This window comes from Hylaeus anthracinus, unplaced genomic scaffold (assembly GCF_026225885.1).
Source record: "Hylaeus anthracinus isolate JK02 unplaced genomic scaffold, UHH_iyHylAnth1.0_haploid 0, whole genome shotgun sequence".
NCBI lineage: Eukaryota > Metazoa > Arthropoda > Insecta > Hymenoptera > Colletidae > Hylaeus > Hylaeus anthracinus.
This window is the reverse complement of record NW_026533254.1, coordinates 6,276,222-6,294,215: the sequence shown is the minus strand read 5'-3', so window position 1 is coordinate 6,294,215 and position 17,994 is coordinate 6,276,222. Positions and strand designations below refer to the sequence as shown.

The following is a 17,994-nucleotide window of genomic DNA, read 5'->3' as shown; positions in this document are numbered from 1 at the left end:
CAAACCATCCGGTACTGGATCGTTCAATAACACGGCAGCATAACTTCGGAACGTTTCGCAAATACACAAGGCGGGGGCTCAGAATTTCTCGAAACGTAGACACCGAGCGAGTACTCCACTCGTAAGATCGACCTCCTGTTCGAATGCAAATCGCAGCTTACGCCATGGTCATTCCTGTTTTCTCTAGAAGGAAGCAGGAGAGGACTGAGGAAGAGTTATAAAACATAGGTCAAAAAGGCACCAGTTGGGATCCAGGTGCGAAACGTGTAGACCGATTTGTACAGTTACAAATATATTTTAATATGATATCTTGGGCGACCCAATCGGACGTTTCTAACTCGAAATATGGCCTAAAATGTGAAGCCATCTAAGAAAAAATCGAAAAAATATTCAAAACTTCATATCTCGAAAATGTATGTAATGTACATTTTTGCTATAAATTAGTGTAAGAAATGCGAAGAAAAAAACAAAGCTCACTAACTTATTTTAAACACATTGGTTCCGATATCTTTATCTGTACTGAATCACTAAGTTGGTCATTCAACAGCCCAAATGTTCTACTGTTCGAAACAGTGCTGAAATGCTTAGGTAGCGAATTCTACTCGAGATTGCCACTCTTCTGGTATCCCGATTCCCTGTGGCAGACACTCCTGACCCTTGGAACACATCCTCGGGTTACAATTTTTTTTTCATTCCTATTCGCTGAATGACTTGATGGCGCCAAGTAACGAGGAGTCCAGGGTTCAAAGGGTTCGAACGTTTTCTACCGTCTTCAATTTTAATCTTCGTTCTCTAAGAACCCTGAAGAGGGTTGATAACGGTGAATTGAACTCATGAGGAGAGGTCAGGGAACGAGGGGTCTCCGATTTAAAACAATCTTTCTCTTCTCCTAACGGGGATTTGGAATTAAAGGAAAGGAAACCTGTTCAAGTGATTGAACCGATTTACGTTCAGTAGGTAAATTAAGACTTTGATTGTAGGAACTTTCAAGTAATTTTTGAAGATTTTGTAGGGCAGTCCAAAAAATCTCGAATAGCTAAATTAAACTAATAAGGGCTTGCTTGAATAATTTGTTATCAGTGTAAACAGAGTGAATAAATATGATGTTCATGTTCATAAATCGATTAAATCCAACTCACATAAAAATTGTAAGATTACTGACGATTATTTTTTAGCTATTCTTTCTAATTAATATTATATACCATCAGATGAAAGCTACACCTGTATTTATGTATTCTAGAATATTTATTTAAATTTATATTATAAAGGGAATATTAAAAAACAATGTACATTATTTCTTAGTGAAGTGTGGAATTTGCGCGTAATCCCTTCGGTAGTGCTCGCAAAGACTGCGCGTACAAAACAAAAATTGTAACTATTTCCTAAACCAGTATTTCTTTTAGTTCCTGCTTGATATATCTTCCTAGGTATCTAATTAAAAGACACGAAGAAGGGAATTAGCAACATTTGCATTGCTAGGAAAATATAGAATGCGTCCAAATAAGAACTGGACATTAAATGATAACCGACCGCTAATTTTCCTTGTCGCATACGACATGTTTGCAGTACACCAAGCTGCAAGAAGATTTGCGTTAGACTTTTTCCCGAGCATTATAACAAAGGTTTTACTTCGCCCCGAATGCAAATAGCTATAGGAAGATTTTAAATTTCTTCTCGCAACGTGGCCACGTTTAACGATGAAACCCATCAACAAGCCTTCACCGTCGCCCTGAAAGGCTGTTCAACAACGTCGTTAATTCTTGCTGAATATAGACCCCGAGAGGATATTTTAAATCCTTATTTTTTACTCTCTTGGCTGTTATTAACTTGGCTGTAATTAAAATTGGATTCCTCGTTCTTCTAGCTTCTTAATTCTATGCTTACGCACTCTAATTTCAAGAATGATAAATAAAATTGGTTAGAATGTTTCGGTATGACGTTATGCATTGTTAAATAAAATTCGTGGAGTGCTGAGGATCGAGTATGACTTTGTTCATTTATCTTGATACTCCGACGACTATTTCTGCTTCGCTGGCGTTCGACGGAGCGAAGGATCTTTTCAAGAGTCTGCGTCGACGCGGAAGCTTCGACTTCCGCCGGAAATATTCGGAGGGAAATGTTGCATAATCGATGCCAGTCGAACGAAAGGTCTCAGCGTAAAGCGGACAAAGCTGGGTATTTGTGAACTGTGCGCCGAAAGCATGACTTGGCCCGACAAGAACAATGCTTGTGAATTTAGAACTTGTCAAGATGGCGGCCTAATTAGGAGGAACGCAGCTTAAATATGAATGTCGGCTGGGTGGAGAAGACGGTGGTAAGGAAAAGAGACAACGAGAGCCCCAATGAGCCGGGTCCTCGTTTCTCTTCTTCCTCGTGCTTTCATGGGAACAAAGTATCGCTCTTCCGCGAGGCATACGTCACCCCGTGCATTATGCACCCCCTCTATTGATTAATTCATGCTCGAGCATGGCGCGTGTACATCTTCAGGAAAGACATTGAACGGTGGTTTCGAAGAGGACTATCTGGCATAGGAGAATACACAACCAGTGTACACGGACAGCCACGATGCACTTAGCGCGATGAGCAAGGAATTTTCCTTATTTTTATTTTAAATGATCTCGTCTGCATTAATTCTGTGTAAATATGACGATTTTTCTGGCACGAAGCAATGAATTTTGCATTATGTGTTTTCCATATTAGTTAAAGAGCAAATTAAGTATAGAACACGGAGTTATAAATGAGCCGCTCACTGCACGAATCGATTAACTCCACCATTCACATAAAAATTGTAACATTCCTGACGATTATTTTTTGGCTATAAAGACCTCAGGGAATTTTAAAAAACCATGTAGATTATTTCATCGCATTTCTTAACTTTTTGTTTTATGAAGTTAATCGATTTGTGCAATGAACGGCACAAATACCAACTTGTCAATAGAATCACAAGCATCCTCATTCCTGAGCTGCAACAACAAAGAGGTGACCTTCATTCCAGTAACTCTAAGTAAAGCGGAGTCAGCAAGCAAAGATTGAGGTTGATCCAATCTCTGGCTTCGTACGCAACACAAACACAAGTATAAAGTGAATCGGACCACGAACGAATCCGAACGCCAAACGAACTGAACAGTATTAAATCACAAGTAGAATACGAATGAGAATCGAATAAAACGCTTGGCTACCCTTGCTACCATTTTCAGAGTATGGAGTGTAGCCTCTGCTGAAGAAAATGACTTAATCGCGGCGATAGTCATGTAGTCTTGCGCTTTTCCTTTTATCATTTTAACATTTTAAACGAGACATCGATAGTCCTTGAATTGAAGGAAATTGATGAACGAAATTTTAAAACGTAAGACTGGAGAGAACTATCTTCAATTTTCAAATAATAATTAGCACACAAATTGAGTTGCTTGGCACGACTCTCGTAGTAAATATCCATGGATATCTCTGGTTGTAGAGGCGACTGTAAGTCAAGCGAAAGGTAGGAGAACGCCCAGAGTTGGATGTTTCTCGAAATTGATGATAGGACCTCAGGAAGAGCACGCGTAATTAAGGAAAGTTCGTTGGTCAAGGCTATAAACTTTAGGATAACGGCGAGCAGTAAATCGCCACCCTAGGTTCATGCAGTGTACGTAGCGAGCCAACCTTCTTAATCCCCCTAGCAAGGCTGCTTCAAACTCTGTATATTATTTCAGCGATTATATGGGAGTAATGATTTCAGACTGGACACTTATTTCTTTTTCTTACGACTTGACCTGGATAACAGACATCCGAAGAACTTGACTGTATCGTTAAACGACTTCAGTTAAATGAAAATTGGAATAAGAATGTTTAGACGTCACAGGCATTTTACTTACATTTTTCCAGATTTTATAATAATTAACAGTAAATTGGGGAACATCGTCCTGACCCTTCTCATAAGAACTTTTTCTAAAGCTCTGTTTTACTATTTGTTTAAAAAGCGTCAGGAAATAGTAACTCTATCAAAAGACGGGAAAAATTCCTATGAAAGGAAGAATTTCGAAATTCTCGGTGAATTATACCATCACGGGTTCGCTGCTAGGTGCGTCAAAGAAACGAACAGGACATGCGAGAGAAACGGGTATGAATGTCGATCGACGTATAAAAACATTTCGTAAACGTGACAGAGGATAAGCTCCCCAGAAATAACAGCAGAACTAAACCAGAATAGAAACGAGCTGGTTTCAGTGACAAGGGTGAAGAGTCTACTTTTGGAAAGTGGACGTGGCAAATTGTGTTGATACTATTATATAGTAAGGGATCGCAGATACTCTGGTAGTTGATAAATGCATTTCTATAGCAAATGTGATCATTGGAGCACCTATCTTCACCCTTCTTTTCTGAAATTGCCAATTACTGGTACTTTTACCTTGTTTATGAATGAATCGTTTCGTAGATCCTCGACCACATCCACTCGAGAACAAACCGCCAAGACATATCCGATAAAGTGGAAGCAGAGCCATAATAGAGGCGCACTGATTCACCACGAGCACTAATTGCTCTTGAGGATGAAGATTGATCCCGGTCTGACATCCCGCCGGTTTCATGAAATTGGTCACCCATCAACTGACTGGCTAGTGGCTGTCTGCCAATTCGGCGAACGATTAGGAATTAATGCAAGTAAATAGATGCCAACGCTGTACCAACGTCGCGAAAATCTGAATTATTCATAAAAATATTTAACGCAACGTAAATCTGCTGCTTCTCGTCATCGTTCAATTTATTTTCAGTTTTCAGAACAAAAAAATCTACATCGGAGTTATAGAGAACATAAGAATGAGAAGAATTAATTTTGTCCTTTTTCCGATACAAAGGAAGATTCTATTAACCACTATATTTACCACTCGATACCATTGCAGTTTCCTATGAAACATTTTTCGCTACATGCCACAATACCAAAGTTATCAAGGTGCCAAAATCGACTGAAACACCCTGTATAATGTCTCTGACAATCAATAACAATATTGACGAGGGTTAGCAGCACTATCAACTTGAAATATCAAAGTAAATACCTTGCAAATTGTCTGCAGAAAAAAGTTGGCCCATAGAGGTTTAAATTTAAAAATCATTTCAAATATTTTTTATATTCAACTGGGATTTGAAAGGCGAACATACACAAAGAGAGAACGAAAAATGACGACAACAGGCAGGCCCAGCGAAATGTCTCGTAGTTTCCAAATATCCTACCGGAATAACCACTGGCATACAGCCCCGAGAGAATTCACTTTGGCATATCGAGTGGACCCAAGCTATGGAAAAAATTGCACGCAGAGTGTTTCGACTGGATCGAGTGAATTAAGCAACGATACACGGGAACCGCGTTATTTTATTTCGCGGATATTTTCGCAGTTTTGCGAACACAAAAATCGACAGTTTTTGAAATCAAAAAACAATTCATTCTTTCTTGAAAGTGAGAAGTGAAACTTTTATAATGATTCCTGGCAGCATCGATAAACCCCACGCGATTTCGAAGAGCAAACGCTCGCAAGCTGTGTGCTTTTTTTGTATATTATTATTACGCCACTGAGCGGAGGTAAAGAACAGAGGTTACTTCTGTGCGATGCATTCTTAAGAGGCAATTGAAAACCTTTCACAGCGAGCAAACAAGCTTCGGAGCGCTATCTCGGGGTAACTCGATCAAGACCTGCTACGTGAACAGTGCGAACCAGTTTCTATCGAGTCCAGAGCACCGTCAAATACCGACAACTTCGCCAACAAGCATCGATCTTCGATTACGAGGGAGGAGAACATTTATTTGCACCCCTTTGGCTCGTAAGTCGACGTATAGTTAGTTTCTAATAAATTATGCTTCGATAACGGCCGGGGAGTGTTTCAGATTAGGTATCGAGGTTCGATAATAACGCTGTAGTAACTGAAGTTCAGACTGTTTCGCTTAACAATTACTATCGATCGCTTTATAGATGCAATTAAATAAAGGGAGGGTGTATCGATCAGTTTGATTGTATGCCTTTGTAGGAACACGGTTAGATGGGAAATACAACGTGGAATTAAATTAACACTTTCCTTGGGAAATAAACGAGTCGTTCATTATGAAAGTGATATGAATTCACTTGGTAAATGTAAGTTCTACTATGAACTAATTAATATTATTCTAAATTGGATTATTCTAAATTGATTTAATGATACGATAACATCCCGTAATCACAAGCTTAATATGAGCTTGTTTACAAATTATAGTGTGTTCTACGTTCCAACGACCCTTCCTCAAATAGAGATGGTATAATCGAATATCAGTACGCTATGTATCCGTAAGATCTGAACCCCTTGAGATCTTGCTAATCCGTAAACCTCATCACATGTTATTTGTATTGTAAGCAGCTCAGTTTGTGTTTTGCATTCGGCGAATGCACGATATTTGTCTTGCAAGATATTGTTAGTGCGATAATCGCTTGTAGCTGTGGTATAAACTCGAGCAAAATAATTTTCAACATTTCCTTTGTCAATTGACTATTTGAGGTATCAGTATTAAACTTTGCGTGTACCACTATTTATACATATCGTACTAAGTTACATGAATTTAACATAAAGGAATTCTATATAAAGGAATATTTTTCTTGAAAAACTTGTTCTTGTTTTTACAAAACTGCTAAACTAAAATATCGCCTCAAGATAACAAACCGGCGTAGATAATAACGAAGAAGTTCCTCCTCGCAGTCTCATTATTTCCTTGCCGCGGTTCGTCTAGAAATTCCCAAGCTGGCGGCATCGTGACGTTATATTTGTGGCACTGAATGGAACACGGCCACTGTTTTCGTTGCCGAATACGCAAATTTGGCACGTACTGTACCAGCTGGCTGTTTTCGACTGACGGAAACATAGAAGGTGTAAAAGCAAGTGGTATCCAATTAGCGGTCGGCTCTGCTGGCCAGACCTAATTCACCGAATCCCATTCTGCCTTCCCTCGTATGCCCATTCTTCAGCGAGCTCGTATGCGAATACTGCTCGATTGCGCACAAACACAAACACGCGTGCACGTCACTGATGGACCAGAATTAGAGAGGGATAATTTCGCAATCTCCAACAAGCTATTATTAAAATTGCATGTCGATGCTTCGATTCAGAGACATAGAAATGAAATTTATCGAGTAGAATATTTACAAATTTTACTTTGAACCTGAACTCCAGAATAAATTTTGAAACTGATGTACTTTTTTAAACGAATGTTACTCAGTTATGTAGACCGATCAAAAAGCATTTTTCTACGTCCTCTACGTTTGGTTTTCTGAATTCTACGTTTATTTTTATTTTTGTCATCTTTTCTTTCGATCGCCAGTTTAACATGGCGAACGGATCCGTGCAGCGCGTGTCCGCGTTGTTCGTGGAAATTCCGTTCACTGGCGTTTACGTGGAAAAACAATCCGGCCAATCGAGTCTGTTTGCTCCATCGCAATCAATTTGCAACGGTAGTGTTACCGGTGAGTGCTCGTCGAGTGCAAACAGCGTATCCGGGACCGCACTTTTCCGTAGAAGCCATTTCCTGGTACTCTGCCTGTCGAGGTAAACAGATTGTAACGTTTTCTTTCCGGAATCGCTGCCATTATATATCCGTGGTTAGATTTAAAAGCAGTTCTTGCATCTGCGTTGGCTTTACGTTAGCACTTGATGTTACATAATCAATTGCTATTTAACTGAACAAAATACTACAGTAGATGCCAACCAATTGAAAGTATCCATTCAACATCTTTTAAGAACAATAATCTGTTATCTATGTGTTAGATTTAACATTGAAATCTATTACAAAAATGAATCTCGTCTCGAATTTAGTCACCAATGCTTTAGGCTATCGGCTCTGTACGTTTTCGTTAGTGATTCAGCTCCATTGAGAAAAACCTTAAAAAAGAAATGCCAATTCCAATGCGTATTTAATGAAATTAATATAAAAAGAATTACAACCTGAGTGTCAAAGCACTTGGTATAGTCATAACATTTTATATTTATAATAACTTTTCTGAAAACGAAAGAACTTTCTTGTATATTTATTTGAATTTATATTATAAAGGGGATTTTAAAAAACAATGTACATTATTTCATCACATTTCTCAACTTTTTGTTTTATGGAGTTAATCGATTTGTGCAATGAATGGCTCAAATGTATCAAAACATCTAAAATCTGGAAATGTATCTTTTTTCTAATAGTCCCTCTTTGTACCAGAACGTATGCCAATTTCTCAACAAATATTCAAAAACGATGCAACATCCTGAAACTCGTACGTCGAGAATCGCAAAAAATCTCGCTGAAAAATTCTTATTTCGATGTACACATGGTGAATGTATTGGCAAACGTTGTGGATCGATATTTCCCTTCATCAATCCTTCTATTTCTCGGCGTCGTGTTCCCACCACCCTTCTGATTCCCGGTATACGATCCCCCCAGAATTTCGTGGAGTGGCGTGGGTCGCATCTCGAAGATGGTTGTGGCGTCGAACGTGGAATCGTTGTCTGCGAGCAATAATGTCGACCCCCGTTTTTTTCCCGCTGAATTTATTTTCCTCTAGGGTCCCTCTCGAACGACGGCTACGTGACAACGAAACCAGCAACTCACGCGCGTTCTACTATTCTCGAAAAGTCAGTGGAAAACCCCCACCTATAACTGCTCGATGCACGAACGTGGCCGAATTACTACAATCGTAAAATACAAACTCACGTTCCCTTCTACGAAACAGATTGTTGTTTCAAAAACATTCATAAACAAGGGAAAATAATATGTAGAACAAAATTAAGAATTTTTACAAAGGAAAAACTTTGAACAGCATATTATTCAAGATAGAACCTGTTACTTAGCAAAATTGGTCAAGCTTTGAGATCAAAACTTCCGACCATTTAAGGTGTTAGGTAACTCATTCTGTCTGAAATAATATACTGTAATTGTAAATTTTGTTACCAAAAGTTGTGCAACGAATTTAGTTTAATTTGATGTAAAATTTCCTGGAGTTTCAAGTTTTCGTAGCTTTGAATCGCTTCAAGAATATATTACGACTTCCAAACGTGAGTGCATCAGCTTAGAACAGTCTATGTGTGTGTGTGTACATGTGATTGCAACGGAATGGCGGGATTCATATTTGTTCAAACGGAGGGCTCTTGGATAATATTTGCGCGTCGAGTGTTCGAGCGTGAATAGAGAGTCTGAGAAAATGGACCCGGGATGTTGCATTAGGCAAAGCAAGTCGATTTCGACTTATATTTTATCAGTACATTTTTTATAGCACAATTCAGCAAAGAAACTTATAAAATATTGAATAAAACATACATTTCCGTGGATGAAATCATCCTTATTTATTTATGAATGGCAATATCTTATTTCTGAAGAGGACGCGGCACTTAGAGCCGAAATTGGAAATGAAATACACACGTTTGAAATTTGTTATTAAACCCAACCCGAACGAGACATAAATCGTGTGAAACACGTTCCTCTGGCGTAAAATTATTCCCATTTCTACTTCAATAAGCCCCTCTTCGAGGAATATGCTCACCTATAATTTTTTTTTTCAATTTTATAAACGACCTTATCTTATCCATGAATTTTTACGACCGATCGGCGATCGCAAAAATTGCTCATGACTCTGTCGCCCGTAGTAGGTCGGACATAAGCGATTCATGATCGATGTCGAGACCAGTATTCGGAAGACGGCGAGAGAGGGGTTGGTTGGAAAGAGAACGAGATACTTCACCGGAAATTACGCTCTCCGCGGAGACAGCGCATCCGCGTACATAAACCGTTTGGAGCGTAAGAAGACACGGGGAACGCACGCAGTTTCGTGAACTCCTAGCGTTTCGCCTAACGCTTTATCGACATTGCTTTCGGCGGCGATAGATCATCGTTTCCCGTGGCAAGAGCGCAAACAAATAAATACTTCATCGAGAAACACCGCGAATGTTGCGAGATCGAAAACACTACTCGGAACCTAATGTAGGATATATGTTCGATTTACGATGGGTATGCAGAGATGAAGTTCGATTTTAGGATAATAAATGTGTTAATAAATCGATGCTAGATTTATATTACGTGTGTAGCAATCGCAAGCGTGGTCCGAGAATTTTTAAAATTTATTTTCATCGACAATTACCACGCGTCATGAAACACGTGTATTTAACAGGTATAATTATGTACATAGATATTTACCGTCCAAAGATGTATGAGCATAGGTATACATGTAATGTTATGAATGTAACCTCGGTCAGCTTATATAAACAGAGATATGTATGTCGACGTATAAACAGCGTGCAGTATTCACGTTATTAGTATCAAGTGTTCCTCTCAGACGAGTTTCATAACAAATGGAAATAAAAAAATAAAAGAGAAAATATGCATGCATGTTTAATTGCATTTACCGTAGTTATATTTACGGTACTTACGAGTCTGATGCAGCAATTCAGTAGAACAGGTCAAGCATGGGTCAGCCATTAGTCTAGATATACGTTCATCAGCTATTGACTCGAGTAACACATTCATTATGGATGATTCTTGAAGGCTTTTATTATAGACGTATAATTGAATGCTTGATCTACTCTATTGAATGTGAACTGATCAGGAAACCCAAACATGAAGAGATCTAGAAACGTTTGACACTCATAGAAGTGAGAGCTAAAACACCGTCTGATCAATGCATGACCTATTCTACTACGCATTAAATCTACAGACAAAGAACTGTTGCTACGTCTCTTAGCCGTTTATATTTTCAACTAATTCGATACAGAAGATTATTTACAGAAAGCTTCTAGGTATTCAAAATGACATCACTAAAACAAAGTTGGCTAAGACGCTTAATAAATAATGAAAAATGAACGACTCAAACCTAAGCGTCAAGGGGTCAAAACTAAATCGAAGCTCGTACTTCACATCACAAAATTTGGATCTCTACCATTTTTTTCCAAATTCATAGCCACTCGATGCCACGTGTAATAACACGCAATTCGTTCTGTTCGCAGCTGGTGGGCGGTGAATTTGACATGGAACTGAACTTCGTGATTCAGGACGCACAGAACATCAGGCACATGCTGGAACTCCTCGATCATTGCCCGCCCAATCTCCAGGTAAGCAGTGGGCGTAACGTTCGACCCGATCAAACTAATTATCCAAGCGACTCGGCTGTTATACACCCGCCGCAAATTTGATTTTCCGAAGGAACACACGTTCGATACGATCAATACGCGTCAAACGTAGTCGCCCCCCCCTCCTCCCTTTCTGGTAATTAATTTCTCACTGGCGCGAGGACAGGGTTTTTCTTTTAAAATTTCACGAACGTAGCTCGACGTGCAGGTTAGAAAGAGAGAGTCGTGCTCAAAGCTGCGTAGCTCGCAGAAGGATTGAAATCCATTTCTCGGTAAATTTCGTTCAGAGGGAAAAAACGCACGCGAACACACTGTTTCCTCTTTGTCTACATTCTCGAGGATTTACGAGGAAAGGTGCTGATCGTTGGGAAGGAATAGGGATTAACATGAAATTTTATAGTTAGAATTTACGGTATATATCAATTATTCATTGAAAGTGATAAGTATGCATTTATGCATTTACAATAAATGAAGAGGATGCAAACAAATGTTATAATGTTGATGCAAATATATATTACAAAATTCTGGAGTTAAAGCATACTTTAATTTAAGTTTCCTTTCTTCATTTGCATATAAAAATATTAATTTGCATAACCATACCAACGCAGTCTAGTGATAAGGGTCCACATATTTATGAACGGGAGTGTATTTGTTCATCGTAAAATTATTTTCCTTTGTTTTAGTTAATAGTTCATAAAGTAGTACAAATTAACATTGATCGTGCGATAACGTTTGAGCGTGAAAGATATTTTCGTTGAAACACAAAGGAAACGATGCTCATTTTTATGCAAGTCGGGCGTATCGAGGCTGACGTGAAAAAGCGGCGTCATTATGCCATTCTGGAGTCGTTGCATTCCCGTCTCGTTAAAAGAACCATCAGAGCGACAGGATAAAGACATAAGGATAGAAAAGTTTCGCAAATAATGGAGGGTCCTTAGTCGCCACGTCAGACACAGGAAAAGCCATTTACTCTTACATCGCAGTTGGTAAACTTGTAGTAGCTGTTCGAGCACCGTGGAGGAAGTTTTCGTTGCAAAAGTAAATAGAAATTTAAACTGTGTACACGGTGCAAGTTGTAAGAACCCTGTTCTCCTACACTCTGACCGCGTTCTCGCGTCTGGAAGAGAACATGTTATCGAGCAATCTCGAAGTTTAAAATGAAAATTTACGTGTCAATGGTTCTTTACTCTGCTAATGAGAACTGCGTCTACGAGAATACTGTCAGAGAATTATCGAAATCCTAGAGAAACGTTCGTGATTAATAGAAATGGTTTTACTGCTTTAATGAACAAACTTCTTTCCTAAAATATTACTTGACTGTTATTTAAGTTTAATTTGAAATGAAAATTATAATTCTATTTGATTACTTCAAATTAAATTTAAAAAATTAACTGAATTTTACCCTGGAAAGTCGAATCGTTTCTCGATGAGCGAAATAATAATTCAGTCATGGGGATACGCAGCGTGAATTCCCTGTGTCATCTCGATAGCATTGGTTGTGGTTGATATAATCTGTCGGGGATCGATTTCTGGCGTCCTCAGAATCCCGTTCAAGCACATCCCTGAAATGTTAATACTGTTAAGGGAGTTTCCACGTTGCTATCCCTAACTGTACATGGCGGTGCCCTGTATATGGGTGTCTCTTGTATACAGCGAATGTCCGCAGAAATGCGTTCGTACGTATGTATGTACATATACACACACAGAAGGCTATCCGTGTCATTGAAATCTAAGCAAAACACGATGAAATATACATCCGAAACGTGTTGTCGTGAGCAATGAATGTTTCACGTGTTCTTCCACGTTCAAAGTCCCTGTATGCAAAAATAATGATTTCTTTTACAGTTGTGAGGAATTCAATGTTTATTATTCATTCTACGCTTTATCATTCCATTTAGGAATAAATTGAATTCAGGCAGAGTAGAGTCGGAAAGTAGAATGAATAATAAAAACATTGTATTCAAGAATCTTTCCTAAATGAATTAAATATCAATCAAGTATACGTATGCATATTATCTATACATTTTTTATATATTAATCCATAAAATCAGACATATTATACAATATAAACAATTATTGATTTATTATAATTATATCAAATACGTGTGACATGTAATTTGAATTTATAAATGTATATAAATAGTCAATCTTAAATTTATATAATTAATAGATACTGAATTCAATAGATAATTAATAATATTTAAATTAAATACCCCATCGATCCAATAAATAAGCAGGTTTATCGAATTGGTGAGTACTTAAATACTAATTAAGACACGGTCATGATTTTGTACCTGCGACTAAAAAGGAACCCCTAAAAGCGAATAAACGATTTGTATGAAATATATATTCAAGTATTTGAATAGGAAATATTATTTCATCCTATCAGATAACAATTAATCAACATCACCGTTTCGACAGAAAATTAATTTACGAGCGCTTAGCACGAGATTCGATAAATCGACTAATTATACCAGAGCAATTAATAACATCGACTGATATCTCGTTCGGTAAACAAATGAAACTCGAGATTTCAAATAAATGGCGATCGATGGGAAACTTTGGGGGACCAAATGTATACATTACGCAAAGGGGGAAGCAATATCGTTTCGATGATTCTCATTGAAGTCTTCTCGCGCTGAAGACGCGTCAATTTACAACCGATGGTTGCCTCGGAAGAGAAGATTGAACATTCTCTGGAGATACCAAGTAAGACCGAGAAATATACAATTAAATCTCGAGTATATTGCTTCGTTATTTACCGACAGAAACCTTACAACGTGGAAAGGCCTTCAAAGGAACAATTAAAATGGATGAGGCATCGGCCAACGACGAAAGGGATCAAGAAACGGATGAGAAAATATCGTTACTCGACACAGAGCGTAAAACTGGTCGTATAACGAAAACACCCATCGCCAGGAGAGAAAGGGAGTATCATATCGAATCTTTTCATTAAGGAAATTTCACTTTGCCGTCGCTCCAATACTGCTAAACTATCGAATCGGCCACGGTCTGGTCCATTTTCATTCTGGCTCTCCGACTCAAAGGGACGAATCGTTCAAACCGTGGGCAAACCGTTGCGGACCTCTTCTCTCAGTGCTTTAACATGCATTGCTTTTCTTTGTACTGCATTATGAGGTAACGAACACGCTTCAAAATTCCGTTACGTTATCCGCTTTTGTTCCTTGGCCAACGGAACACAGAGATGCGCTTTATTGGCGAGTTTGCGAAAGCTGTTATCTCTGAATCGGATTAATTACATACACAGAAATTGCAATAAAATTGGATCGCTTTGTACCATGCCCGTTCAGCGAGTAAATTCACAACTGTTAGTCACTTGGGAAATATTTATTCTAATATAATTTGAACTTTTCTAAAAGAAATAGGAATAATCAACTTCATATAGGACAATGACTAAAGCTATAAGTTAAACATGATATACTATACGTTAATCCCCATGTAACTTCAAACATACCTTACAAATGCGATTTTAAATAATATAATTAAATAAAAAGATCTCGAGTATCGCGTTTACTTTTGTTTTACATGCAAAATTAAATGAATATATCCAATAAATTGAATATTTATTTTATACCCAGCACCCACCCTTTCATTCCCATAAATTTTATGGACTCATAATGAACAATAAAAACTTGTTTATGATATCTCTATCATGTAAAGTGTAGATAGATCCTGCTAATGTTTGGACTACCCATTTCCAGCACTTTGTACAAGTTCACGAATTTCACCTGTGCAAAGTGATAGATCCAGCAGGGAAACAGGGATCACGGTTAACCGTATTTAGGCGAAACTACTTCAGATACATCCCGTTACCCCTGTCGTATCGATGAAATGTAAATTTGGATAACTGCTTGCAAACGTCATTCACGCCAGCGCACCCTGTGCATCGTTCCAGTTGTCTCATGCATATGCTTCTTGCATCAATGATAGTTGTACACACTGACTGAAATCTCCCTATCTCGTGTGTTCGTTTAAAAAAAATAATAAACCTGTCACGAGTTTGATATTCGTTGAAGTGGTGGAAATTTGCAATTGAAACTGTGAAATCGTGCCAAGTGTGGAATGTAGTATTGCGTGGAACATCAAACAACAAATTCGCGTGTATTTTAAGTATGTACTCACTTTTGAAACGTTATACTTTAAAACAAACTGCAATTTATAAATTTACACGAGAAAACGTAACTCCACTCGCAACACATCGTTCAAACTTATCACTGACAATGGTTTCTCTGAATACTACTACATTTTGTCATATTGTTTCCAGAATGATAGAATGCGTGGCACATTAATTTCTGTTTGCACATTTTTAATTCAACAGTTATTTTTAATTTAAAGCTGAAACTTTTCAAAAGCGCGATTCATTCGACGCGCACCTAAAATAAACTTCTGCCTCGCTGGAAAGAGGTTATAGAGATTTACGGAGCGGTTCGTTTCGCACGAGCAAACTATTAAATTCAATGGCAGTAGCTTTCGCGTTGGAAGTTGGACAGGTTTCGCTATATTTGTGTGAACAATTTGACATCGATAGCCGTGTGCTCGAGCAGATTTAACAAGTTCGCGATGTCTCGCGAACTCCATGAATAACTCCTGGCGTCGGTTCGCGAACTATCGGCATGATTTAAGCGTTATAACTTGGATATCGTCAGGATTACTCGGCGTGGTAGCTTTCATAAATTTCGCAGTGAGTTATGGACGTGTATTCGCTGTGCCACGGTCTTTCGCAGGAAACGTATACGTCGCTAGAGTGCGTCAACTCTTCCTCTGGGGCTAGACGAACGCAATGGGGGAAAAAATGGATTCGCATACCATTGGACAACCATTTATCAGAATTCGGGGATTAGACTAACAAAACACAGACGCAGCCTGTAACGCGTTGCATAAATCCACAATGTTGTGCCGCGTTCGTTGAAATTGGACTGCTTTCAAATGCCTCGAACAAACAGCAAAATAAATATGGACGACGTACGGAGCTGGGACGATAAAATTTCTCGCCGAATAATTACGTAATCGCGGAAATGACCGAGCTGCATTGCATAAATAATGTTCAGATTTAATGCACGGAACGTCTGGTGCTCCCATAATAATTGTACGGGGCTGTGTCGTTAAATTTAGGAGGCGAGTGAAGGAACAGGTAGGAATATCTCATACCTACTTTGTTTTTGTACACAGAGATCTACGGAATAATCGCAGGTGAGTAAATAAGAGGGAATTTTATATCAAATGTGCTTCATAAATGTAAATATCGTAAACTATACAGAACTGTTTAATTTTTCATTTTCTTCATCGTGTAATGAAATCCTATCATCAGCATTACCTTCAATATTATTATTATTACGTATATATAACACAATTTTAACAAGTAGTCACGAGTATTTGTCGCGCGTTGCACGATGCAACCGTGCCAATTAACCCCGTAAATTTTCGCGAAATCCTACGCGTTCTTAGTCACGCTCGATCATTCGTGCATGCAAATGAAGATCTATACCGAAATGAAACGTCGAAGGTAAAATCGATTAGTGGTGAGAGCAATGTAATGCAATTAAGCAACAAAGGCCCTCGGACCTTAGCTTTTACGCGATGCATTAATTCCGCTCTGTGAATTACGCTCTGTCGGCTGCAATGTGCATTTCATTTGCTTCGGCGACAAATTAATAGCACGAGTTTAGTTTGCGTTGGGGAGGTTCAACCGTTGCCTGTGTCGAATATTCCGAATACAGAACTCGCAAAACGTTTCCTTCGATTGGAATATTGGGAAGTGAAGTATGCTGCTGCTAATTTTTCGCGAACGGTTTCGTTTAACTCTTTGAAGTTGGTTAAAAACTATCCCACCTTTTGCTTAGCTTTACTATTTTATTTAAAGTTTTTCATTCATGTGGCAATACTATGAACTAAAGCTAAAAGTACAATAAGTAGAATCAGAAATATGTACAAGTCAAAACGCTGTAGCAAATTGTTGACACTGTTCTTCTGCGCAGCTTGAATTATTTTTATTTTATAATCGTGTGCCTCAAAGAGTTAAACAATAATCGTCGAAACCTCATTGAACTCGAATGAAAGATGGATAGATCCAGATCATAATTTAATTCCACAACAGGTCATCTCGGGCTCAAAACTGTGTTCCAAAGTGTAAATGGTAAACTGTCAGTTTCGTGATTTCACCGTTGTACTCCGACACGGTTATTCTCACTGTCAAATAACTCAATAGGTCCGTAACAAACGACCGCGGTTACGAAAGTTCGCTCGACTTCGTTGCTGGCTCATTAATCATACAATTTAACAGACGCGCGTAACTTGGGGAGCATAACTACCCTACGTGTCCTACATACGGAAACAGTGCAAAACATTCCACTGAGGTAGTTAGTAGTGCACGTCACCGACACTATTCGCGTGTGCAATACTGAATAAGTACACGGTAAGATAATACCGTGGCTTGGAAGTGAAGCTGAAAGCACGAGCCCTGCCACGAAATATTGGGTCAAGTTTAACGACTCAACTTGTGCACAACCATCGTGCTCTGTTCCCTGCATGCAATCCCTGCGAAATTCCTGCCTACAATAGTTTCCATGATACTCTTTTATTGGTTTACTTGTTGATGTTGGTCAAATATATCGTATAGGAATTAAACTTTGATTTTTGCATGTTTTTGGTTTTATATTTACAGTGAGGAGCAAACTCTTATAAACACTTATAACACAAACACGTATAAAATAGTGTAAGTTTCCTAACACTATAAACAAATAATGATCAACGTTGATTTTTTTGTTATGATTTATTTCAATAATAATAAATGTTTTTCATAAAAATTACTATGATTGGTTCATTTTTGCTCCTCACTGTATATAATGTTGCATATTTACAGCAAGTAACATTTTATATCGTGTATCA

The 17,994-nt window shown here is 38.3% G+C and overlaps 1 protein-coding gene across 15 annotated transcripts in view; it reads left to right on the top strand.

Moving 5' to 3' along the window:
• LOC128895764 (neurobeachin) overlaps positions 1-17,994 on the top strand; it is a 238,904-nt gene that overhangs the window by 76,169 nt on the left and 144,741 nt on the right. For all 15 annotated transcript variants that reach the window (XM_054158708.1, XM_054158680.1, XM_054158671.1 and 12 more), the window contains exon 2: positions 10,966-11,070. In XM_054158708.1, coding sequence (XP_054014683.1) covers positions 10,966-11,070 — 105 coding nt within the window. The remainder of the gene's footprint in view (positions 1-10,965; positions 11,071-17,994) is intronic.